Here is a 27,456-nt window from a genome sequence, read left to right as displayed (position 1 = left end):
TCATTTGGCTTTTACCTATTTAGATTTTGCAATAGTTAGGACAGTGCTTGGGTTAAAATGTACCTTTGCGGCATTTATAGTTTCCAAAGCAAATCAATGAATTTAGGATATTTCCCAGAAAGTTTAAATCACTTAATGAAACTTCTTTCAAATTATTTTAGTACCGTGGGCACCTGGTTAGCTTGGTTGGGTGTCCATCTTTGGCTCTGGTTATGAGCTCACGGTTCGTGGGTTTGAGCCCCGTGTCGGGCTCTGTGTTGACAGGTGAGAGCCTGGTACCTGCTTCAGATTCTGGGTCTCCCTCTCTTTCTGCCCCTGCCCTGCTTGCAATCTGTGTGTGTGTGTGTCTCTCTCTCAAGAACAAATAAAACATTAAAAAAAAATTATTTCAGTACTGCCACTTACATCAGTTGATTTGATAATTTGAAATCAATCTTGGGGTGCCTGGGTGGCTCAGTCAGTTAAGTGTCCGACTCTTGATTTTGGCTCAGGTAGTGATGTCATGGTTCATGGGACTGAGCCCCATGTCAGGCTCTGAGCTGATCGCTGGGAGCCTGCTTGGGATTCTCTGTCTCCTCTCTCTGCTCCCCTTCTCTCTAGCGCCAGCAGCTTTCTCTCAGAATAAATAAACATAAAAAAAAAAAAAAAGAAAGAAATCAGCCTCATCTCTTCATTTGCATAAACTACTTTTAATTTATGATTAGAATTGCTAAGGCTTCATTGCTTTAGGAATATATTGTTCAGATTTCTTCACTCATTCAGGTAGAATTTCCAACCGGTTAGTCCAAAAAACTGCTTTTTCTTTTAATGTAAAATGCAAAATTATAGCTACATTCCCTATTACTTTTAAGCCCATCATTATTTGGGAGCATTCACATTTGTACCTGGTGTCTTTTATTTTGAGTGCACATTGGAAACCTAGTGTGCAGTTCAAAGAAGAAAATGTGGCCTCCAATAAGGTTCTTTTAATTTTGCTCATAAAGCAGTTTTTCAGATGTTACTTTCCTTCGAAAAATGCCCTGGGCTCAAATTTTCCTAGTATAAAATGTCCTACCAGGTAAAGGGTTTAAGAGATCTAGGCCATGCTTACTCAATGAAATGCAGCAGAGTGGAAAACACCCTGTCTTGCCAGCTCAAGAAAATTCTGATTTTTCTGATTTAGTAGTTAAAGACCATTATGATATTTAGAGCTGCTTTTATATAGACATCAGATTATTAGAAGTAGATTTTAGTCTGTTATAAAATTATGAGTTGAAGTTTCTATCTGAAGGAATTAAAGTCTGTAATCTAAAAAATAATTTGGTAGTGAATGTGAAGCTGAATTCAAACTTTGGGGCTTGTTTTTCAACCCTTGTCCTTTTGATGTGAAGACCAGCCTGAGTCAGATCATTGAGGATTAATGATGAATGCATTACTCAGCACCCTGCAGGGGTTGGGTCAAACACCGTGGCTTTGAAAAGTTACTCTTTTGCTTAGTAAGCCTAGAAATTTCAAGTCCAACTGCAGAATGAACAGAATGTTATTCTTTTGGTTAACATAGTCTACTTAAAGATGGGCTATCACTCTTCTAGATGTCCCTCCTCTCTTCTTGTATGATGGTGTCTAAAGCCATTGGCTATGACCTACAGCCACTGTATTGCCAGGGAGCTTGGTTCCCACGAAGTATTCCTGATGAAATCCATTCCTTAACGTGAATAAGAAGGTTGGCATGTTAAGGGGAAAGAAAGGATATGCTTATGGGAGTGCAAGAAGTAAGGGGCCTGTGACAACTCCACTTTGAGGTGAAGAATGGGAATTCTGGATCAGATACCCACTAAGGAGAAATCTTCTTGGTGAAAGTGTTAGCTGGAGAAGGGACCACAGATGGGTTTTTCGATTTATCAGAGTGAGCGGTACACTAGGAAGGACTGCAGATGCCTGGGGAAAGGAGGTCCAGTCCTGTAATCTGGGGCCAGCTCTGCTGACCTGAGGACAGAGGCCATGTCCTCTGTGGGAACATGGAAAGGATACCACGTGGATTAGGATGTGTGTAAAGGACAGTGACAAAAGGCAAATCAAACCAGGAGTAAATTTTTTTTCTGCTTATCATTTTAGATGTTTCTTTCAAAGTTTAACTCATCTCGAGCTAGAGCGAGGCGGTAAGACGTAAAAATGGTATTTGGGTTTTTACATATTTTTCTTTTAACTGTCTTTGTGCTCCAACCTGGACTCTGAAAAACTCTTCAGGGGGACCCCAGGGGAGCTGAAGCATCATTGCCATTCCCATCATCATCTACAAGTGTTTATGAAGTATATAACCAAAGTCTCTGTGGTTTTGAAAAGAAGACTTTAATTAGGGTTCACTTTTGTTTTTTTCAGGTAGCCCAGCCATGACCCATAGGAATCTGACTTCCTCCAGTCTGAATGACATTTCCGATAAACCAGAGAAGGACCAGGTAAGCAAAGACATCTTACTCCAGAAATGGAAGATTAAATATGTACCTAGAAGATGCTGGAATGAGATTAGAAATGATGGTTCCCAACTTAAAATGAACTGAGATGTGTGGATGGGGTTTTTTTGCACTTCCTCTGAGGGAAGGGGAAGCAGTATGTGGAGGGATTTGAAGCTCGAAGATAAGAATTAGTCTTGACTCCAGCCCTTACAGATGTGTTCTCTTGGGCAATTTAAGTTTTGAAGCTATAGTTGTCTTTAAAATAGTCTTGAAGCTATAGTTGTCTTTAAAGCTATAGGCTTTAAAATAGTAATAATAATTCCTGCCGCAGGGTTATTGTGAGGATTAACAGGTATTATTTAGGAAAAAGTGCACTGATAAACTAAAGGTCTAAGAAATGCTGGCCACGATTAACTTTAGGGAGATTCTTCAGGCAAAAGTAATGATAGCCTTGTTAGCTGTTTATGTTGTCTGCGAAAACATAGTAAGTAGCCTATTTGACATGGAGAGCAATTCGGTTTTGAATCTTGATTTGCTTTCTTTGAAAAAAGAATATGGTAGAACCTGGGCCATTGTTCCCAGTTGGGTGGGTATCTGGACACAGAGAATGGCCAGTAGGTGTAATTTTGCACTTTACATTAAAAAACAAAACCAGTTATTTGGACTAACTGGGTGAAATTTCCACCTGAAGAAATACATCTGAATTATACATTCTAAGGTGAGGGAGACTTATTTATGACGACGTGCCTCTTCACTGGCAGCACTTAACAGTTGTGACAAAGGTTTATAAGCTTTAGTGAATTCTAAAAGGTACGGGAAAGAAAGGTAAATTTGTGCTCCTTCTTGTGAAGTGGCTTTTGGATTCTTTCTTCCTTCCCTTCCCCAGCAGCACCCTATTAGGGCCTTCATCATCTCAGCCTGGATTGCTAGAAAAGCTTTGGAACTAATCCCTTGTCTGTTTTCTCCCATGTCAATAATCCACTTTTCGTATTATTGCCCTCATATTTCTCTCCTGGATCAAAAGCTTATAATGGCTTCCCATCAGGTTAAGTTCAGAATTCCCTTCCTGACTTTCAAGATTCTCTGAAGTCTAGTGTTGTCCTTCTGATTTTAATTTGTGGACTTTCAAGATTCTCTGAAGTCTAGTGTTGTCCTTCTGATTTTAATTTGTGTTCCTCAGAAGAGGAACTGTCTGCTTCTCTCAGGCTTAATTACCTCCCTATTACATTGAGATTGATTCTTGACTCCTAGAGCTGCTCCCCTTTCATAAGCTAATGTAGATCACTCTCCTCCCTTGCATTTGCCTACCCCTTGAAGTGAGCAGAAGGTCATTTAAATGTTGGATACCTTGGGAAGTACGAACCTGTAGCAGAAAAGCTCAGTCCACTAGGACTTAGAGTTGCCCTCAACACTACTCGGCACATTTTGGCTCCATTCAATATTTACCAGTAACGTTCTGTTTATGTGTTTTGCCAGGGGTCTTGATACTGGATAAGGCAGAGTTAGGAATATCTGCTTGGCAGACTTTTTTGGAAAAAGCTTCTTTTATTACAGACAGTTCTTGTCTTGCCAGGAATTTGCCAATAAGCAGCTGGTAAATGCTGGCTAAGAGAAATTTCTTACCTTCTTGAGAGTGTCTTCAGATCTGGGCATATGCAGAGGAAATTTGATGGCTTAAGATGCATATTACATAAGCTTTTGATGCCAGTGTTAGATGAAATATGTTGGAACATAATGATTTGGGGGTGTTGATTTTGCTGTAAAACCTGTGGGATTGTGGTCCTTGAAACCAGAATCTTTGATGCTTATCGTGAACATCTCATATTCATCGAGGTACATACGTACTAAGATGAAACCAGGAAGATTTCATTCAGGAGTTTTGTTCCTTTTGTTTTCAAAGCCAGAAAGTGATGGTTGATGAGTATGTCATTTTAAGAGCAACTGTCCATCTACATTGTATCTATTACAGTAACTGCAGCTAATCCAGTGAGCTTCCCACAAAGAGGAAGGAACTCCGTTCTTTGCTTCCCACCAAAGAGTTTGAAGGGAAGTTTTGTAACTGACCCATGATCTCTTCTACAACCCAAGGCAGAGTAGGAATTCAAATTAATATTTTCAGTTTCTGTTCTTACTATTTTAGTAACTTCAAATACAAAGCTTCTGGATCATTTTAGGATGAGAAGAAGAAAATGGGTTTGTAAAGAAGATGAAACTACGGCCAAAAAAACAAAATAAACTCCGGCTTTTATTTTTTAACCTTTTTTCCCCCTCTGTTTGGGTAGGAAAAAGTTGCCAGGCTCAAATTTGTTTTGAAAAAGCTTTTATAATTAATTAGCCAATGTCCTGGAAATGATCTTGGCAGTAAAGTCAAACTTGTTCTGTATGCTTTTCCAAGTTGGCCCAAAAAACTTCCATCCGACTGGAACTGAAGTTTCTGATTGACTGATTATTCTGCTTGGCTATAATTTGAACAGTTGCAATGGTGCCTCTTGACTTCCTGGAGCTATATAACTTCCTGGTAGCACAAGAACTATGGGTTTAATGTTCAGAGTTATGAAGAGGAGCAGAATTTCTTTGACAGCAACATGGTGACAAAATTTGAGGGCATATTTTTTATGAGATTCTGTTTTGGGAAAACAGAAGAAACAAATCTGTGGACTGCACTTTTTCTCTCTGGCTCTGCCAAGCCTATGTACTTAGGATTTCAGTAGCGGCTGCCTTATTGAGAAATAGCTCAAAATAGTTAACAGCAATAGAGCATAGCCAACATTTAGGTGATTCAGAGCCTCAACTTGGATGTTATATTTATTAAGCAGAAAAGCACCTGGGGAGAAGTAGATAAGAAAACACATCTGGAGCTCATCTACTTGTAAATCTATATAAATAATCTCTTCTATTTTGTTGCTATGGAGGATTTTTTTTCTTTATTATCCAGTTACCTTCACCATTTACCTTAGATTGATTTGTTTTTCTATCTCCTTTTATTCCTTTTCTGTTTAAAAAGAAAAAAAAAACTTACAAGTGCAATGGGTACTTGCCAAATGCAGTGGCTTAGTTCTGATTTGCATTTGAGTATGGAATCAGCTGTGAGGATAAAAATCTTTCTCATCATTTTACTTCTTAGCTCTAACTGTGGTGGAAGGACTTTGCTAAGTGGTACAATGACTTTAAAAGGGCTTGACTTGTTTTCAGGTTCACCAGTAATGCAATAACGTCTCACAATTACACGATCCACCTTCAGTGAAATTGCAGTCCGTAGACTACTGTGGACGCAGGAGATGTGGAAAATACCTTGCAGGTTCTCAGGGAGACACTGCTCTACATAACGTAGTAACTTCTTATCTGGTTATCTCTTCGGTGGGGCTCATTATTTAGCTAGCTTATTTGAGAACCTATCCATAGGTCTTCTGGTAGAATTTGGCCTAAGGTTAATTTCCAAAGTGTATTATAATCATTTTTGGCATCACTTAATGCCTTTTATCTTCCAATATACTTGCTGGTCTTGATTTCTATTTTTAAAGTCCTGGGTTGTTTTTTTTTTCCTTTCTTGTTTGTTTGTTTGTTTGTTTGCAGAAATAGACCTGGCTGTAAATATTTTGTCAGAGAGTAAGAGGATGGAACCATTAAAATCATGTATAAGTTTGAAATTGCTAAGCCATGACTGTCTCAAGATGGAACCCAGAAAGAAACATTTTGTGATTGAACAACCCCTCATCCTTTTCTTACACATATGTGATATAGAAATGAGTCAACTAAATTCAGCTGAGATGATTTTTTTCATAGTTTTGAAGATTTCCTTCCTAAGGCTTACATAAAGCTTCCCGTAGCGTTAATAGCTATTTCGTATGCACAGCAACAGAAAAGTACTGTAGCACCTCCTTTTCTTTTTCACAGCTCAGCCAGGAAGCCCTCTAATTCACACTGAGCACTGGGTGGTCCTGTTCTCTCCTTGGAGAAGGTGCAGTGGCTAAGAAAGGCTCATATTTTCTGAGGTTATAATACTTGTCTGTAGCACATTTTTAGGAACCCCTGAAACACTGCGGTGTTGGGCGAGCTCCAAATGGGATCACATCTGTGAAAACCTGAGAACAAAGGCGTGTTGTGAGGCAGTGGTTTCGTCCTTGGGTGTCATCAGTCACTACGGTTTGAGAAGCTGCAGTGAGCTGGCTACGGCTTGCCTTCAGCCTTCAGCCAGGTGTCCCTGCTGGGGTCTGGTGTAGCCACTGCAATGATTGCCTTTGGAGTCTCTTTCAAAGGGCATTAGTTTGCCATTTAGATAATAAACAAAACTGATTATGTGTCACCATTTTTTCCTTTTCTGTAAGAAATTTGGCTTTCCATAGCTTCCTTCTCCCACCTGATGTAGAGCCATATGCCTAAAGAATTAATGGTCAATGGTTATTAGTAGTGTTTGAGAAGCACTGATATATTGCTTTCATGAATCTGTGTCCCACTTAAAACTGGGGCAGTTGAATTTTCCCATTTTCATAATGCTATACTTTCATGAAAGCTGTTTATTTGAATCAGAAGACTGACATTCATTTAGAAACAGGTTCTGTGTCAGCTTGGAAAGGAAGCAGATTAACCTGTCTGAAGTAAACTAAGCTCTATCTTGTATTTTCAGGTAAAGAAAAGAGTCTTTTGTGAAACTTAGAGCTATGGTTTTAAGTTAACTGTCAGGCTGCGATACATTTGAACTTTTTTTTTTTTTTAATTTTTTTTCAACGTTTTTATTTATTTTTGGGACAGAGAGAGACAGAGCGTGAACGGGCGAGGGGCACAGAGAGAGGGAGACACAGAATCGGAAACAGGCTCCAGGCTCTGAGCCATCAGCCCAGAGCCCGACGCGGGGCTCGAACTCACAGACCGCGAGATCGTGACCTGGCTGAAGTCGGACGCTTAACCGACTGCGCCACCCAGGCGCCCCTACATTTGAACTTTTAAATCACCTCATAACTGTATGCTGCTGTCATTTGAACTCATTCATTCATTCAAAAAGTATACTCTGTGCTAGAAAGTGTTCTTGGAGGTAGGGTTTCAGAGGTGAATGAAACAGATAAATTTTTTGACTCATAAAGCTCCCATGCTTTGGGGAACAGATAGACAATATTAACAATAAAAATGAGTAAACAGATGAATAGAGAAATTTCACACCATCACAAATACTACTTTGAAAACATAGCAGAGTAATGTGGAGAGGTACAGGAAAGCTGTTTTAGGTAGGAGGTGTAGCCAGGGAAGAGAAGATTTGAGGGAAGAGGCTTCTAGACTCAGCAAAAAGCGATAGTAAAACCTTGAGGCCGGAATGAGTGTGGTGTATCCAAGAAACTGGAAGAAATAAAAACAATCTCAGAGTGGCTGGAGCAAAGGTAGCACGTGTGCAGTAGTAGATGGGCCAGGGAAGTTACACAGGGGTAGCTTTTAATTTCACTCTAAGAGCAGTGAGACACTGTTTGAGGAGTTTTACCTGGAGAGTTGTATGATTTACATTTTGAAAAGATCACTGAGGATGCTGTGCAATAGGATAGAGGAATTTGCCAGTGTTCTGGATCATCTGGTATTGTTCCTGTAATTAAGCACTGGATGAGCACCACAGTGCATTAAACTGATAGCTCTGAAGACCCAACAGCCAATTTCTTAATATATTTACCATAGACATCAAGATCTTACTCCTTTGAGGAAAGGAAGTTCTTCTGTTTCACAAAGTATTTTAAGAAAAAAAAAACTTTCCTAGTTAAAATACAGGTACTATCAATTAGATTAAATTATTATCAATATTAATGTAACATTAAACTATTTTAATGCACTAGAACTGGACATAGGCCACCAAGAGTAGCGAGACTGAGCTTTTGAGTGATGGCATCTGTATCTCCAGTTCTTCTACTGATGTTCCTGTCAACTGACGTCAGGTGTGTGGTGTGTCACCTGGGTAAAACCCATGAACACGTGACTCCTGTAACCCTCACGGGAGCCCTCTCCGAGGAACAGAGACAAGCATCTCAGTCTTTATGGTTCATAAAGGAGCATTGGTATGTAGGAGCAGGACAGAGCGGCCGAGTGAGGGGTCTGAGTCATACTCTTACCTGTACCTATGAAAGAACTGAACTCCAGCAGAACTACAGGCCATTCCCGTATTGGACATTGAATAAAAGGGATGGCAGGTTTTATGTCTTAAATAATTAACCAGCATGTTTTATATTTGAGGTCCCCTCATAACTATATGCTTCGTTTCCTCTTTTCAATAGGTAGCATTTCTACCTGTTTTCCAATCCCGTGAATATTCTTCGAATTTATCAAAGAGAGTCATAGAATGCCATCAACAATTATCTTTGATGGATGTCTAATCTCATGTCACACATTACCCACTTCTGACCATGACTTCATTAAAAAGATAAACAACTTTTTTTCCTTTGGAAGTGGCAAATTGTTACAAAACCAGAAAACAGCAATACCTTAAAGATGAACATGCTAATGGCCTGGTTAAAACCCTTTATAATAGTTGTAAATATATACATGGAGCCATTCTTTGCCTGCTGAAGTAACATATTATCTCTATGCTTTTTTTTAAACTTCATTTTTTTCTAATTCAGAAGTGTACAAAATTGCTGTAAAAATTCAAACAAAGTAAGTATGAATAAAATGGTGAAAATTCACAAATTCTCACCCTCAAAATAACCACTGTTTAGCAATTTGATGGAGGGTCCTCTAGGCTTTTTCTATGCATAAAAATTATATACTTATTTATATAAAATACAAATAGGAACATATTGTTTTGCAGTTGGATTTTTTTAAAACTCAACAATGCCATTGACATCTACATTATTCTTTTTAAAGGCCGTAGTACACAAGAGTCATATTTTGTTTAAATGATGCTCTACAATAAATATTTAGTTATTTTCATTTCTTTGCAATTACAATCAAGCTTTTAAGAAAAATCCTTATTGTTTTTTTTTTCTTTTTTTTGCATTCTTTCGTGAGTATTTCTGGAGGAGAAATTTTTATAAGTGGAATTGCTGGCTCACTGTGTATTGCCAATTACCTTCCCAAAAGATTATACCAATTTGTGTCCTAGATTTTTTAAACACTTTAATAAACCCTCCTCCATTGCTGGGACACTGTATGCCAGTCAGATTTGAGTTTCTCCTTTATGATTCACTCCAGTAAAAGCTTAGCGACTCAAGTCGCTGAAGTGAAAAGAATCTCAGTCACTGGCATCTGCCTCCCAGCTCACTTTGGGGGCTTTTTGTCAGAAACTTAAAATATCGAGGCTAAAACTGGGTTTCTTGTCCTGGTCTGGTTGCATCTCTGGGCTGGCTAATCCTCGTGTATTCTGAGGTAAAGAGGTGAAAAGAACAGTGGCTGTAGACATGGCCACCTGTATGTTTCTTCTTGCTTCTGCTAAAGGTGTTGCTGTCGCCAGCTCTCAAAGAAATCCTTTAGGCTTTGTGGGAATTTCCTTGGCAACCAAGGATGGCTTCCTCTCAAGAGCCCTTCTTGGTGGTCAGCATTTGGAACAAAAAGGAAAATTGCAAGGAGAGTTGGACAAGTGTTCTCTCTGAAGCACTGTTCAACACATTTGCTGCTTGGCTCTGCATCTCCTTCCTCTCCCCAGCTCGCCACCGCCGAGAGATTTTTAAGTGAACTTCCATCCAGACTCTGAAGTGAGGTAAAGGAAAAGTTCATACCTTATGTGGAAGTGCTTTATTAGGATCTTTGAAGGAGTGTTGTCATCTGGGATAACTGAGACAAGAGCAGCAAGCCATTCTTTACATGTAGGGGAGTATTTGCAGATTTTGCTGTTTCTTTATTTCCCTCCCAACAGGGCATCACTGCAGAGTAGATTTACGAAGAGGCCATGCCATGGGAAGAAGTTTTTCTTGCTCTTCTTCAGAAAGAGAAGGGCTTCCCACTGTTTCCACCTCACTTGTCTGATTGATCCAGTGGCTAGTTGATTTTTTTGCCTCAGCAGAATCTCATGACCTTATCAGTCACCAGCAGAGCTTCCTGATTTCTTCATGTGTTACCACCAATGATCTGGTTTCACTCCCTAGAACTGAACTGAAATGAAAACAACCGTTCTTTTCTTCCCCCGTCTCTGCTTCCAGGTTAAAAGAGCAGCAGTGATTTTTTTCCCCTACAATCTGAAAAACTGTAGTCAGTCATACCAAACTGACATTATTGCCTAATCAGTGTTCTATGCATAGACATACAAAGGACTAGAAAGTTACTGAGTCATTGTATAAGGATCCATTGTAATAGCTTTGAACTTCAAAATTAGCTGCACTGTTGTTGATTCGGGGGCTTTACCTGATAGCATGGAGTCTATTCCTCTATAAAGAAAAATTAACAATAATTAACAACTAATATAGTTGGACACTTACACTAATGCTTTGGGGTTGGTACGACCAACTCCATTATACATGCTGGCAAACTTGAGGCACAAAGAGATTAAGTAATTTCCCCAAAGTTAAATAGCATTTAAGTCATAGAGCAGTACTCTGGCTCTGGAGCCTATCCTCTTAATGACCACTGGGATTCTGCCTATTTGGATTGGGGCCTTTTTTTAGCTCCCAAGGGATAGGTGTCAAATTGAGAGTTATTGCCCTGCAGTCTGTCTTTGAGGCACACATCACTCTGAATAGGCTAATCACCAGAATTACTACTAAATAAACCAATGATTTAAAAAATTCTTACGGTGACCAGATGTTTCTACTGCCACAGTGATTAAGATTCAGTGAACTAACAGTTTGTTGTGTGGCCATACCCTAAGTGGTGTTGGTGGAGGTCAATGAGAAAAGCATAAAAAAGTATAATATATAATCTTAGATTGTGAGTGTATAACTCGCCGAGAGACCAAATAAACTGTGTGGTGCCGACAGTAAAATGCAGCAGTCAGTAAAGACAAGATAACTGTGTGGGCCAGATCCATCAATCAAAGAGAAACGAGGGACTTTAGAAGCATCTTTCCATTTTAGAGAACATAAATAACAGAAGATAAGAGTTACAGCCAAATAAAATAGTCTTTGGAGAAAGAGGTAAATAGGGGATATAAATTGGGACGTAACTATCTGCAGTTTAACAATACACGTGAATGACTTGGTTTATCCAGTAAATAGAAAATAATGTGATTTCTAATTCCTTGAAATCGTGGTCCCCAACCCTCCTAATGAAATACAGCAAGATTGCAATTTTTTTTTTTTATGGTTAGAGTTAACCTGTAAAATTAGCAAAAGCAGATTAGTTATCTTGTTGATTTGTCTATGGACCGTGGTGGACACTCACTTAATTTACAGATCCTTACTTGTGCTTTGCTGTAATACCCCATGGTTCCTTGACCTTCAGGTTGTTCAGTACTCCTTCTCACTATAGATCTATTCACCTCTTGACCATTAAGTGTGATAGGTACACATCATTATGACCTTCATCTTTTTTTTTTTTTTTTCTGGTAAGAGGAAAAGGAATTATTGAATTTTTTAAAAATGAAGCTGATCTCAGGAGTAGCTTTGAAGACTTAAATAAGCATGCTGAACCTTAAATTGCTATGAACCTGTTTCCTGTTTTGTAATACAGTTGTTGTAATCCAGTCTGAACTGCCTCTTGCACAGGGCTGATGTGTGAAAAGGAACATGCTTAAAACACTTTCAAATATTATACAAATCTTAATTATCATTGTCATTTTCATTCTTTAAATGTGCTACTGGTTTTTGGTTGGTTTTGCGGTAAGATTGGGTGGGTTGGAGGTCAATTTCATTTTAGATTTCATTCCCCACCTTTTAAATTTATATTGCTAATTTGGCTTTTTGGGGTTTCATACTGTTAACTTTTGCACTCCACTGCTCTGCCTGCACTCTAATGAAATGTGTCTGATTGTACTTCCATGAACATTGTTATTGCATGCTCATTTCCATTGGACCCAAATGTCTCTTCTCTACCTTTCCAAGTCCTACCTTTACTCCAAGGCCGAAGTCAAGTGCTACTTTTTTCCTTACATGCATCCTTGAACTTTCTGGTTTATGTTAATTACTCCTGTCTTGAATTTCTGACACTGCCTGGCAGTTACTATTTGTCATTTCACAAAGAGTCACTTGTTTGTTACTGTTTTTTATGTGTATGTATGTCTTCATCTCCCTTATGGGGTGGAATGTGGGGAGGCAGAGGGTCTGGGGAAAGGTAGAGGCAGCAGTCTTGTGAATTAGTTGCTGTTGGGAATGTTGATGATTAATCAAGGGTGAATCAGCCTCTATTTACCCTTTTTTGAGAACTTTTTCTTTTTCGAGGGTGAGAAAATGTGTATGAGAGTTTCTCCGAGAAAGGTGATTTAAGTATTGTTATTGTCTTATCTTTTCATTCTGGTGACTTCAAAAATCAGTATTTCCTCTGATCACTGACGGAGTGTTTCATTAGGTTAACCAGTTGCTTGAAATGCACATTCTTGCTCATCTCCTACATTTAAAATTTCCTTTTTTTTGGCTAGGACAATAATGCAAATGCTAACATTTCAAATATAGTTTGCTCTTTCATTTGTTACAAATCCATTTACACATTTTTCTCATGATGAAAGCTCAATGGAACATAGTTAACTGGCTGATTGACATAGTTTAAAGAAAACACCATATTTTTTTTTTTTGCCCTTTATTTAAAACAAAGTATAGTGTGGCACAAGGACATATTGGAAAAACCAACTGTCAGCACAGAAAGATGTTCTATTGCAAGATGACATGGGATTGCTAAGTTTTCCCAAGGATAGCACATTTCAAATGATGGACTATTCAACAGTGTGCTTTTAGATATGAGCTACTTCACTTTGTATGAAATTAGTGAGAAATTATTGGTAAGGTATATCAAATTTGGAAAGAATTTGTCACTGGGTGGGATTTATTATTGACTTTACAGTTCTGTACATTATTGTAACCCTGTTTTACTCATACAGTTTTCTATAGTTTAGATTGCCAGGACAGCATTTTGGTAAACACCCAACTATATTATTGAAAATAAAAAAGAACAAGTCAAGTTGAAATACAGCTATGTATTAGGATGGCTTGTTTCTGAAAAACCTTTTGGTCAGAGCAAAATGTTGATCTTTCCTCACGCTGTCTTCTGATTGCATTACTCATTGTTCCGCAAATCACGCTGATGGTTAAAGCCCGTTTTAATATCAGCTTATTTGTGATACTAAGAAATAAACAAGGGGAATTCCAGAAATTTCAATAAGTAACCTCTGTATTGTGGTTTTGTATGAAGGAAAACTAGGTGCATAATTTATTGCCTTGTTGAATTATGATCTCTAAGAAGTGATCTCCAGACACTACACCCAGAAGGAAGATCTTGTTTAGAAAAATAACAACTGCTACTAGTACTTAAATTAGTTGTAAGACTCTTTTTTCTAAATGTGGGATTCTCATGGAGTAAGTTGTCATCAGGGGATCATGAAAACTTCTGTAAAACATGTCATAAAGGGATTTTCTTGGGATGATGGCAATGTTGTTCCTGTGCCCCCACGTCTTCTTGGAACTCCGGGAATGAAGTCCTGCTAATGCAATGAATTCTTCTCAAAGCTTCTAGTTATACTTCTAAAAATTCCCTATAGGTTTTCATTTTTCAAAGATGTATTGAAGTAGGACAACATGCAGGTTTTATTAAAATAAAAAACAGAATCAATGAAAATGAAAGGCTTTTTAGAAGGTTCTACCTTTTCTGGTCATAGTATGGGCTGTGTACTCCTATATTATATACTCCCTGGCTTCCATGGTTTAAATTGTGTGCTGTGGGTTATATTGTCTCATTTTAGCTATGCCTTCTTGATCCAAACCCCTAGTTTGTAATATCTCAGCATGGAAGAACTTGGAGAAAAAGGATTTAAATCAACGGAATAGAAGATTTAGAGGTATTCCCCCCCTCCCTGCCAGAATTTTCTGGATAATAGGAGAGGTTTTTTGCTTGAAGTCATAGAAAAGTCTGAGTTTTATAATCCCAGAGATGTTGGTTCAAATAGTAGCTTCCTTCCTTATGAGCCGAGTGGTTGTATGCAGACACTTAATGTCTCTGAGCCTTGAAAGAGTGGGTAAAAACCTGATTTCTCCGGTTCTTATGAGAATAAAACAAGACAATATGTGTGAAATACACCAGGTAGAGATGAGGTTCCTGCTCACTGCCTTCTGCTTCCCTGTGAATAGTGGACTAGGTTAAACTATGAAACAAAGCCATCAAAGGGAGAGTGGAGCGAGTAATATAAGTAAAGCAATATAGTTTTAACTTTTGGAGCAGCAGTTCAAGAGAAAGTAGCAAAATAGAACACTGGGGTATTTTTAATTTTTATCAGAATAGATCCCAATGTAGAATGATTCTACATTAAATAGTTCCCATGGGAGCATACAAGTGAAATTTGTAGTGGTGGTGTTTTCTCTTTTCCTTCTTCTTTCCTGAAGGTAACAAGCTGCTAGCCAGCCAATAGCAGTATGTTAAGAATTTTTGCAGTAATACAAACCATTACGTTTTTAAATCTGAGAATGTAGAAAACTGATTAAGTGCTATGAAGGCATATAGAAAATACAAGACAGGCTTTGCACTGAAGGAGAGTGCCAAAAGCAACACTCAAGGCTTAAAGCCATTTGATGGCCTCCCACTGCCTTTTTGATGAACGCAGGATCCTTAAAATGGCCTTTAAAGCCCTGCGCTGTCCTGCCTAATTTCTGTCTCCAAAGTCATTTCACAAGGTTCTTTCCCTTGCTGATTATACTCCAGCCATACAAATGTTCTTTTCGGTCTATTAAGGTGCCAGTCTCCCTCTGCCTTGGGGCCTTTGCTTGGGCTGTTTCCTCTGACTAAAATGCTCTTCCTGCGCAGGCAACTGGTGTTCATGCACTCCTCTGTAAATGTCACCTCTTTGGGGAAGTTTTTGGTGACTCTCCAGTCTAAGAGACTGTGGTTATGAGCTCTAGTTGCACATTTTGCTTTTCCATCATGACATCTACCATAACTGTCATTGAATAATTGCCTATTTTAATTGTTGGCCAAATGCTTGTCTTCACCAATAGGCTATTTGCTTCAGAATTGAGGAGATAATGTCTAGCAAACTATGGCTCATGGGTCATAAACTGCCTGCCAGTGGTCCAAAAATGGTTAAGCTAAGAATGGTTAGTTTTAAAGTGTTGTGTAAAAAAATAAAAGAATATGTGATAGACACTGCAAGTCACCTGCCAAGCCCAAAATATTTACTGTTTGAGCTTTCAAAGACAAAATTTGCTACCCTGTGATCTAAATCATTGCTATGCATGTTGAATAGAAGAACTTAAAAATATTTATTTACTACATTTCTTTTCTGAACAGGCCACTTGATTGTAGTAAGCATCCATAAAGTTCGTGATGACGTTGTAAACATTTTGATGAGCTGAGAGTTGTGTGACCATCAAAGGGTTTTTAGCTGGAGCAAAATTGTACTTAAAGTATGTGGATTAGTAACCACTGTAACTATGGAAAAGGTTTCTAATGCCTTGGCATTTTTTGGCTTGTACTGCCCCATTGAACAGATTTTTGAGCAATTTGGATTAAGGCACAATGCATGCTTATCAGATTCTCAGAGGACACAAAATTGACAAGGTTAGCTATTTACATTTTAAATCCTAGACTCAAGATGGATAATGGCCTTGACAGGCTGAAACCACAAGGAATTTAACAAGAGTAAAGGTAAATTAAAAAAAAAAAAGAGTAAAGGTAAATCATGTAAGTTCAAAAAATGAAGTGAATAAGAATATAGGAAAAGTCCTGCTATATTTGGATAGAAAGTTTATGACTTTCATCAGAATTACATTTTTCAAAGATGCCCATTACTCAGAAACAGTTGCGGGGGTGTGGTGGTTATGATAACTAGGATGGTGAGACGCCTGGGCACTAACCTAAGAATAATTGAAGTAACTTAACCAAAACTCTTGGAAATGAGAAGGTTTGAGGGGTACGAAGGTCATGAAGGTTGCTTTATAGTGAAAGAGATAGATTTACTGTCTGTTGCTGTAGACATAAAATACAATAGAAGGTGTATGTTTCATGGAGGCAGCTTTTATTTTAGTGTAAAGATGAATTCAATAGGAAATTGAACTCTATCAGTAATTTATTTATGAAGCTATAATTAAGTCCTCCTTTGCACAATACAAGAGTTCAGGACTGCAAAAAATGAATAGAACACAGTCTCTGCCTTTTAGGGGTTCTGATTTCAGAATGCGAGATAAATCTATAAATAATGTAGGGTGGTAGATGTCTTAGCCCAGACAAAGGAGTAAGAATTCTGCCAGGGGCTGGGGACTGGCCAGCGGTGACATTTGAGTTAATTCTTGAACCGAATGCTTTCACTATAGTGTCAACAAGAAGCAAATGACTGTATGTTAGAACTATAGTCATTGGGTGGGAAATTGGACTAGTCTTTGAGTTCTTTTAAGATTTTATGGTTTGATGAATGTTAAATGAATGGCACATGGGGATTCAAAAATTCAAAATCCAAAAAGAGGTAGAACTTAGCCCTGGAACCAGAGTTATCAAGAGAGTGAATGAACCTTCAGGCTCAATATTCATGTCAGTAAGGTGGTCATCACCTGCTGGTGCTCAGTCAGAACCCACCAGGTACTAGTGAAGAACCCCTCAGGGAAACTTCTGTTTAGCTGTGGTCTGCTCTCGTGTCAGAACTTCATTCTCCCCTTGATTCTCTTTATCTATTTCTTCCATATTTTCTATTGTTCTAATTTGGTACATGTTCTCAGAGACCTCAGCAGAGGGTACATTAAAAAAATATGCTAAATAAATAATAGCATGACTACTACAGATTTAATTATAGTTATACAGCTGCCTGTTTGAAGTGTTCTGCTGGGGCCATATGGTCCCTTGTACATCTCAGCCCTGGAAGGACCTGGTTTAAATGTTTCCCAGCTGACAGTATTGAATTCTCAGAGAATTGCTAACAGTCATTTGGAAGTCAATAGATGGTGTGCTTTGCCTCTATTGTCTCTCTGCGGATGGATGTCTTATTGACGATTTCTTATTAGACTCCAAGTAGTCAGATATTAAAGCACCCACGTAGACAGGTCTTAAGAGTTATATCCACTGCCTAATGCAGTGGTTTTTTAATGCTTTTTCCAGTGTTTTACAGGCTGATTTTTGTCACCACATGTGATGTGCTAAGTGGAAAGTATTTCTATATTTAACAACATTCATCCACTGGCTTTTTAAAGACAGTATTTTAGTGGGTGATTCTTTTAATTATTTTCTGTCCTGGTCGTGTGTGGAAATGGAGGCAGAGGGCTCAGGAGAGGGCAGCTATCCTGTCCTTGCTGCTGTTCTAGAAGTGTGACCTTGAATGAATATTTAGCTTCTCTGAGACTCAGGAGAGCCAGAGCTGGGCCCTTCTGGGTCCCATTCAGTTCCCAGATTCTGCAGGAATCATCTAGGGAACATGTTCTTGCCAGTGACAAGCATGTGGCATGTTCTTCCTTTTCCCCATTGCAGTGTTCTGTGTATCTCTTTTCCTAGTACGCATTTCCCCTTCCTTGGACCACGAGAAGCTTGCAGTATGAACTCTGTATATGAAGGCCTAAACCTCAGAAAATAGCAGTTTTGGCCTTTGTTATGTACTTTTTCAGTTGAAAGACTAATGCAGTGGGTTTTTTAATGCTTTTTCCCGTGTCAGTAATCAATTTATCTTCTGATGAAATCATGGATGTTTTCACCAGAGAAATGCACAATTAATGTGTAGGCACAAAACCTTGCATGTAATTTCAAAGTCCCCGTGGACCCCCTGGACTCCCACCAGGGACCCCAAGTTTAGAACCGCTGATCTGTATTTTGACAAGAGCCCTGCCTCTTCCGTCTTGTTCTGAGTGAAAGCAACTGAAGAGCTGAGGTCGAAGCTAGAGAAGTAGAAGGTTGAAGCCTGAACCGCCAGCTCCGAGGTCCATACAGTGTGAAGAGCAGAGCCTGCCTGGCTCGTGGACTGTTTTGGGGTGGAGCACATGGTGGGGATGGTGGGCAATATTTTCTCCACTTCCACTCAAGAAAAGCACACTGCAGTGGTGTTTTTGAGCCATTAACTGTAGACTCTGAGTTGCCTACATGACCTCCCACCTTCCCACCTCTAATCCTTTGCACTTTTTGTTTTTAAAAGAGCAGTCTGTGTTTTTTATTAGCTACCTTGTCTGGGATGTGGGCCGAGGAGAATGCACATGAAGCATTTCCCCTGAAACCATAATTTTCTCCTGAAGTCATTAACCCTGTGATGCTAATTTTTGTTTTGTCTTCATTTGATTGTTCCCTCTGCAGCCCCCCTCTCCCAATGGCAGCAGGAGATTGTGGGGCAGAAAGAATGAAAGGAACCCTATGTTTAGGATCTTTCTTTTTGGGGTAGGAGAGGGAAGACTGTACACAGACACTGCTTTTTAGATATTAATAGGTAGGGTGAGAGTTAGAAGTAAAGCATTTAAGGTTTGTTTTTTTTTCCCTTCCTGCTGAAAACACGGTCATTCAAGGACGAGTGTGTCATTTTGAGGGAATGCAGATAAAATGGTGCTATTATTGTGAGGAATTATATTTGTTTTACTGTATAGCTGCACTTATCCACCCACATTCACCTCAGCCTTCTGTTTATCTGATTTTTTAGCCTTACCATGGAGAAGGGGTCTCTGCAACCTTCTCAAGTTAAAACTCATGCATCTATAAATTTGGTAGAATTACCTTCCTACAACAGTACTGTACTGGATGGATATATGTACTTAAGTCTATGATGCAAACTGGGGAAGAGATTTCTTCCTAAAATGCAGAAAATTGTTTCTGAATTAAGTATGGTGTCAACCTGTCTTTTACTTTATTCCATTGGAGAGAAAAATTGTATTGTGCCCCTTTCCTGTATATTCTAGGATGATATTAAAGCCCTAACATGGGAGTAATTATTGTTACCATTCTGTTCCTTAGGTTAAAATAAAATGAAACTGTAGGGTACGAGTATTTTTAGTGCTCAGCCAAGTTTTCACTGGTGCATCTGTTACCCATCAGTATTGGTCAAATATTTGCTTTTGATGTTGGGGAGCATTGAGCATTTGAAAAAATATAGTACTAGTATTGTGTGCCATTTTGGACTCTGCCTTCTCCTTCACTTCATCTATCCAAGCATTCAACAAGTCTTCTGTGTTCTGCCTTTTAATGTTTATAAAATCTCTTTTCAACATTCTATCCCCACTGATGCTCTCTTGGGTCACAGGCTCATAATATTCCTGTTTTAACACAATTATTGAGGGGTTTGTTATTTACTTAGTGCTATGCTTATTAAACACCCTGAAACATCCTTTCATCTACTCCTCTTACCTCTATGATATAGTCATTTGTTGTCCCCATCTTATAGATGAGGAAACTCAAAGAAATGAAATCATTTGCCCAATGTTCTACAGCTAATAGGAGGAAGAACAGAGGTTTGCTGAGAGCTCTGATTTAAACAGCTAAACAATCACCAAGCTTAGCATGGTGTAAAGCTTGGATTCTGGACATAGACAGACTTTGGTTTGAATCCTTGCTCTGCCTTTTCTGGTTTTGTGATTTTCAATTGTGTAATCTCTAGATCTCATGTCCTCCTGGGTAACTAGTGACAACAATAACTTGCTTATAGAAATGTGGTGAGAATTTAATAAGAAAACTCATGCAGAGTTCCTGGTGTGGTATCTGGCCAGGAACCATTGATTTAAAAATGTTAGTAATCATTATTAGTATTACTCCTAATATTTAAAAATTATTGTTGAAGGCCATTGTGCCTCTTAATGATGGTGCTTTTGAATGCAGTTTTACCAAATGGAGATTTTGAAATTTTAAGTTGGGAAGGAATTCAATGTATAGCTATTCTCCAAAAATGGGACTCCCTCTCAAAATTTTCCTCATAGATTCCAGAGAAGTGTAGTACTTTAAGATACTTTCGCAGGGATTAAAAAACAAAACAAAATAAAAAAACAAAACAAAACCAAAAACCAATGAATGGTAGCTACCAACCAACTCAAATATAAAAATTAATTTTCACCGGACTATGCTTGTAAGTTTTGGAACCAGTGAAGGCTCTTTGCTTCTCCCCATAGACCTTTCTCAAGTATTCTGCCACTAAATGGAGCACCTTTCCTGGGCCCTCAGTGTCCTCACCTGTATTTATGTGGAATATAAGGACACCACGACACAGATGTGATCACATAGATTCTGTGCATTTAGCAGACATTTAGTGAACACTTACTGCAAGGGTATACCCTTATAAGGCACTGGGGAACAAAGTAGAATAATACCTGGTTCCTTTTTACAGGGTTCTTTACAACTCTTTTCAAAGGTAATTTTCTAATAAAAGTCACAGCCAAGTCAGTCAATGAATGCATTGTGATAAGTATAATCACAGAGGGAAGGCTAGCGTTCTGTGGTAGAACAACATCAGGGCAAGTTGGAGGTGTCGGGGTCAGGCTTACCCTCCTTGTAATTCTCGCTAGAGTTTGGAGGCACAAGTTGTATTTAGCACCTAAGGGACAGGGCATGGAGGGCAGGCATCCAGACAGAGGGCATTTCCAACAGAATCGATTAATGAGTATTTCAAGTCTCCTTCCTTGATGCACAGAGTAGATCACCGGTCTGTGTGTACAAGTGGAGTTCATGAAACAACAGCAAAAGAGGGAAAGTAACTTTTATTAAATGTTTACATATTTATTTTGAGAGAGACAAGGGGAGAGAGAGAATCCCAAGAAGGCTCCATGCTCAGCACAGGGCCTGATGCAGGGCTGGATCTCACAACCACGAGATCATACCTGAGCTGAAATCAAGAGTCAGACGCTTAACCTACTGAGCCACCCAAGCACCCCAAGGAAAAATAACTTTTAAAAACATCACCTAACTCCTGCAGATTCTTGATTTACTTTAAATACTTTTAAAGGTGCTTTTCTCTTTATTTGGGTTTTCTGCATTTCCTCTCTGTCTCTGACACATTTTAGGTTATGTATTAAATTCTATAAATGTGCTCAATGAAAATTTTTACAGATTATCTGTACAGAGCCTAAACTATTGTAGGTGCTTGACATTAGTTTGCTATATAAGAGGTTTAGAGGTTTCAGGGAAATTATCTTTTAAACTTTCTAGGTAGCAAAATATATTCATCAGAAATATAAGAGTTTCACAGTGCAGTGAAATAGAGCATTAAAAGTTAGAATTCGTGTCTTGGCTTGACCATTTGGCTGTATTACATGAAGTTTCTTCAACTTCTTGAACTGTAGTTTCTTTCATCTGGAAAGTGGTTTAATAATATATTTCTCATAAGCTTGCTATAAGAATTCAGTAAGGTAGGAAATATAAAAGTGTTTTAAAAACTGTAAATAGCTATAAACATATTGACAGTATGATTTTTTAATGATGCAAGACATAAGAAAATGTGACTAGAGATTTTGACAAGTTGATTTTTAAACTAGGTCAGTACTTGAAATTTCATCCTATTTAGAAAATCAGAACTAATGGATTGTACTTAATGTTATATTTAGTTTAATAGCCGTTTGTAAATGTGCTGCTTTGCAGAATCATTTGCATTAATGGTGGTAAGATGTCTATATTTGGAAGGAAAAATTAGAAAATCAAATTTTCACCCTCAGGGGACTGTTTTCATTTTGTATTTTTTTTAAATGGAATAAACCAAAGAAGAAGAGTGTTCAAAAAGTAAAAGCATGTAGCCACAGAGCCTTTTGGCATCTTGTCTTTTTTACTGACTTTGTTTGCACTCTTTCATATTTTATACATTCTGGAAATCTCAGATCACATCATAAATGATCATTAGTAATAACATTATCAGTGATTACCTAAATTTTGGATTCTGTAGGCTATCAATCAATAGCATCTATCTATCTATCTATCTATCTATCTATCAATCATCTGTTTTTAGACCTCTTAGACATTGAGTCAATGTTTTTTAAATTTAGCCTTTGGAAATATTCTTGTAAGTCACAGCTTGAAGATAACCTAAAGGGCAATCGGAGCTTCCATTAAAAATGAAACAAAAATATTTGTAGTAATTATTCCAGTAATTCTGTGTTTTACATCAAAAAAGTCCCACAAATTAGCTTAAGGGATGAGCAAATGATATCTTCATGTAATGGAAAAGTTTTAAGATTATTTTTCTTATGTGGTCTTGAAATAAAAAGCAATACCTGGTTAAGCTATGAAACAGTGATTCTTCTCTTTTTCCTCCTTCTGCCATTTCCTAATTGGGCAACCATATAATTTACAATAAAGAAATGAGATTTAGGGATGGAGTGTTGGGGTGTGTTTAAGAGATGTTTGTCCAGGCTGTTCAGGAACACCCAACCCTGTGTTCAGCCCAACACTCTCTTGAGAAGATCATCAGGGGAAATGTGTACACAGAGAAACAAAGTCCAAGGAACACTTTATTACTGGCTGAGGCTTTGGCTGCAAACCCCAAAGCACAACCCTGGTGAACTAGGCAGAGCCTTCTGCCTCATCTTGGTATTATAAAGATGATAGAAGCAAAACAAGCTCCTTGTACTTGGAACTCAAGAGCAGGCCTGCCTTTATACTGGGAACCCCTGACTACAAAGGAAGGCCAAAACAGAGCTTATAATGAGAATAACTATTTTCCCAGTACCTGGGGGGAAAGCTGGTATAGGCTAATTTAGAATTTGACTATTTGAAATCAGCTCTCCTTTGTATGTGGGATGAGAGGTACTGCTGAAAAGTGGGAAGGAAGATGGGAGATAGGGAAAGTCTTCAGTTCAATGTAGGCACTCCACTGGTTTCTAGCCATTAGGTTCCAGGATTCCCAGAGTTTGAGACTCTAGGTCTGCTCTAAGTAACATATGTAGCTCTTGGTAGACGAAACCTGTTTTTAAAATTATCCCATTTGTTTTCACAGTGGTCTGCTTCTTAGTGCCAACACCGTTGGAGCCTAATTTTAACCTGAGGACCATATACTTGATTAGGTTATATTATATTGATGTTGAGCAGTGGAAATTAATGATTTATGTACTATTGGAAGTTAAAGGCAGGAATATATCACCTCAGATATAACACATTCGGGTAATCTCCCTAGTATGCACAATAGGAAGAGAGAAGGCAGTAGGGAGGCTACTTTCCATGTTGGAGAAACCCAAAAGACTGGGGAAGGAGTGAGCCCCACCTTTTTTTTTTGATATCTTGCTAGGTATTTCACCTCTTCTCTCTTTCAATCTTTAAATAAGCCTTTAAAGTATGACTTAGGTTGTGGAATATAGGTTTTTCACTGTGTTTGATTTCCTTTAAGGATTTTCTGTCAAGGGAGAACAATTTATAAGCCAGATTTACAATGAAATAACAGTTTATTAAGAAACTCATCATAGTATAATTATTTTATTAAAGTAAAATGTATGTGTGTGATTTATTTATGCAGACATATATAAATTATAAATCTACTTGATGATTTTTCATATTGTGAATACATATGTATAATTGTTATTCAGAATATGAAATAGAACATGACCAGCATAGTATATTTGTTTTCTGTGTAATGATTTCTTTTCTTATTTTTCTAATTTTCTTCTTTATACCTCATTTGTCACTTCTTTCTCACAAAACTCACTTTATTTGAGTTTCATTTCATTTAGGTGAGGAGAGCAGGTCACCTTAATATTCAGTCTTTATTTATTCTGAGAGAGTTATTTAGGTCATCAAACTTTAGCGTTTCATCTTTTGTAATATTTGCATTTAAGACCATGAATTTTACTCAATGCACATATTTAATGATGTTCTACAAATTTTTATATGTCATATTTTCATATTATGAGTAATATTGACTTTAGTAAGTCAATGATGTATGTTTTAATATCTAAGAAATTTACTTTGTTTTTAAACATGATTCTTGTGAAATTTTCCATCTTGTAACCAATATTGTAAAAATATTATTAAGTTATTTCAAAGTCTGTGTCTGATCATTTTAATGTGTAGTTCTCCTTTGTTTCTAATTTCCATTTTGTTTTCTTGGGTCCGAGTCATTTGATCTTATCTACTAGTATTCCTAGTAATTCTGATTGAATGTCAGATATAATATATACTTGGTAGAGATAATTTGACACTCAGGATGATATTATCTTTCTTCAGAGTTCATTTATTTCGCTTTGGGCTGGGATTTAGGTGAGGAGCAGGTCATCTTACTATTCAGTCTGGAATTGAGCTGATTGGAAGCTGGATTTCAGTCTTTATGTGGATTAGTTTATTACTAGTTTGCCTTTGTGCCTTGGGTCTTGTCTTTTAGAGGTCTCAACTGGCATGCTTGTCCATTACTTTGAGACTGCTGAAGGCTCTGCTCAATTTCTGAAGCTCTGCAGCTAGTTAGGAATCATCAAATGCCTTTAGAAGAAAGTCAGAGCTGAATTTAACCTCATCTTTACACAGTGTCGCTTTTTCAGGGATGTGGGTTCCTCAAATTTTTAATGGCATAGTAACTCTCTGATGCCTTTAAGCAGATTACAAAAATTCATCAGTTTTTCTTGCTGGAAGAGTTGGTGTGATGCAAACTAGTTTACCATAGCTGAAAGTGAAGTCTCTTAGAAACATTTTTTAGGTTGGACATTTTTAGTTCACTAAATACATAGCTCCAGGCCTACAACACCCACACAGACTCTAAATCCTGGGATTCATGATAGAGAAATGTAGTTGAGCCTATGAAACAGATTCTGAGTCTCCTTACCTAACCAGCCACATGGATGAAGATGAGTCTCTCTCTCTCACTCTCTTCTCTCTCTCTCTCTAATTTTTTTTTTATCCATTCATTTGTCTTGCTATAGGAGAAAACCATCAGCTTGCTTCTTGTCTTCAAGGCACTGTAACCCCTTCCATTAGAAAAAAGTCCCAATGAATCTGTCAAACTCTAATCCATCAAATTGACCATTTTTTCCCAAGACGTAGAGAAAGGGAGTGGACAGAGGCAGAATCATCTCACTCTGGTGAGTGAGAGAGCACTTTTTCCTCTACCCTAATAGTTAATATTGTTTTTACATAGTACATGAATACATTTAAGCTCAAGTAGCATAAATAATTTACTGAGATGCTGTTTGGCCTTGGTTTTCCCTCCTACTTATGAGTTCCTTAAATCTTAAAGGTCCCATATCTTAGGTACTTCTCAAAAGTCACCCTCAGTTGGATTAAAATATAGGGTGACCATATAATTTTTTTCTTAGCACAAGACACTTTTGAGTATGAAAGAAGGTAATATTAATAATCACAGTAGGACAGTGGGGGTAAACTGGGACTGTCATAAAGAAACGGATAGGTATAGTAATCCTAATAACTACTAACACAGATTCCTTTGTGGTGGAAGGACATGGTCCTATAGTGATCTAGAATGATTTTGAGCTTAGAAGATGAGTTTGTTTGGGAAGGAATCAGAGCTAGCAATTTTCGGAGAGAATGGAGGGGGGCGGGGATCAGGAAAGAACACCATTAAGAAAGCCAGGAATAAGCTCTTTGCCCAGGAAAGCAGGTAGATGTTAGCATATGGACATGAGTCATTAAGCAGGGTGAATTGAGAATAAATACAAATTGGAAGATTAAAATTCTTCTCATTGCGAGGAAAGGAAAATGTATGGAATGGGTAGCAGTAAGTATAAGCTTTGAAAAAATAATGAGAAAGTATCCTCAAGTTTCTATGATTTGTAAAACATCACTTGTGGTAAGGACATTGAACAGCCCATAGGATCACTTCTAATAAATCAGATTTAAATGACAAACTGTAAGTACTCCTGGTTAAAAATGACACTTTATAACAGATGCACTTGTTTTCACATGTGCCAATAATGGCAGACAAAAAGAGGTAGGGTTTAAATACCTGCCTAATGACTGAGGAATAATATGGTAGCTTGGACCTATTTACCAGGTGATGCTGTAGATCTGATGGTGATAGTAAGGAGGCTAGGAGGATGTAATGTTACAAATGGTCATCCCAATCAATTGACGTTGGTTAGCAGTTACTTAGTAATGCGTCCTATATACAAAACCTAAAAACTGCCTTCATAGAGGACAGCAGGAGAATCTAGGCTGAGTAGAGTACAGAAGATTGACTTTTCAGTTACCTATATATGACGCATAGTGCTTGTGTGAGTGACTTTTCCGTCATCTCACAGAGCTATCATTCCAAGTAACCTAGTTTCTTGGTACGCTAATACTGTGATCACTGAGCTGTTAGGACACTACTTAGAAAGTAAGGAAATTTTGGAAATTATAAGAATAGGGGCTCCTGGGTGGCTCAGTTAGTTGAGTGTCCTACTCTTGATTTCAGCTCAGGTGACAATCCCAGGATCTTGGGATCAAGCCCTGTGTTGGGCTCCATGCTGAGGATGGAGCCTGCTTGGGATTCATTCTCTCTGTCTCTCTCTCTCTGTCTCTCTGTCTCTGTGTCTCTCTCTCTCCCTCTCCTTACCTTCTACCCCTCCTCCCTTGAGCCCTCTCTCTCTTAAAAAAAAATACAAGAATAAACATTTATGGCAGAAGGCAAGACATACACTTCTGAGTAATTATGGCAAGATCTCACTCTGGAAGAAAGAATACAAGCTAGTATAAAAGAACCTGAAATGCACACATCTGGATTCACAGAGTTGGTGGGGTTGCATTTGTAGCTCCACATGGCAGCCATTTGAGATCTATTTCTTTGAAATTAAAGTTGGCTGAAGGAATTTGTATTCACCGTGTGTGTCCTTGTAGTTGACCCTGCATAGCATCCAGGCTGTGTATCCCTTGGAGAAGCAACTAGTGATCTATAGGAAAGGAATGTCAAACTTTATCTTTGGAATTCAATCCAGATGAGTTTATTGGGTGATTTTCAACTTGATTTAAAAGCCCTAGATTCTGTTCTTGTCTTAATGATCTGTTATTGCGCTTTTATTTCCTGATTATTCTTCACCTTTTTGTTTAATGTTTACAGTTTTTTTCTTAGAGTAGGGTCTGTCTGTCCGCTGCAGTGACCACTGCCAGGCCTTGAACATTATAGGCATCCATAAAGTTTGGA

At 38.1% G+C, this 27,456-nt stretch overlaps 1 protein-coding gene across 2 annotated transcripts in view; it reads left to right on the top strand.

The window, feature by feature from the left end:
* The window catches only part of SLC4A4 (solute carrier family 4 member 4), a 302,161-nt gene that overhangs the window by 154,135 nt on the left and 120,570 nt on the right, over positions 1 to 27,456 (top strand). For both annotated transcript variants that reach the window (XM_047857278.1, XM_047857277.1), the window contains exon 6: positions 2,359 to 2,435. In XM_047857278.1, coding sequence (XP_047713234.1) covers positions 2,359 to 2,435 — 77 coding nt within the window. The remainder of the gene's footprint in view (positions 1 to 2,358; positions 2,436 to 27,456) is intronic.

The sequence above is a fragment of the Prionailurus viverrinus genome, chromosome B1 (assembly GCF_022837055.1).
Source record: "Prionailurus viverrinus isolate Anna chromosome B1, UM_Priviv_1.0, whole genome shotgun sequence".
Taxonomy (NCBI): Eukaryota; Metazoa; Chordata; class Mammalia; order Carnivora; family Felidae; genus Prionailurus; species Prionailurus viverrinus.
The sequence above is the reverse complement of the archived record's forward strand: the minus strand, read 5'-3'. Positions and strand labels throughout refer to the sequence as shown.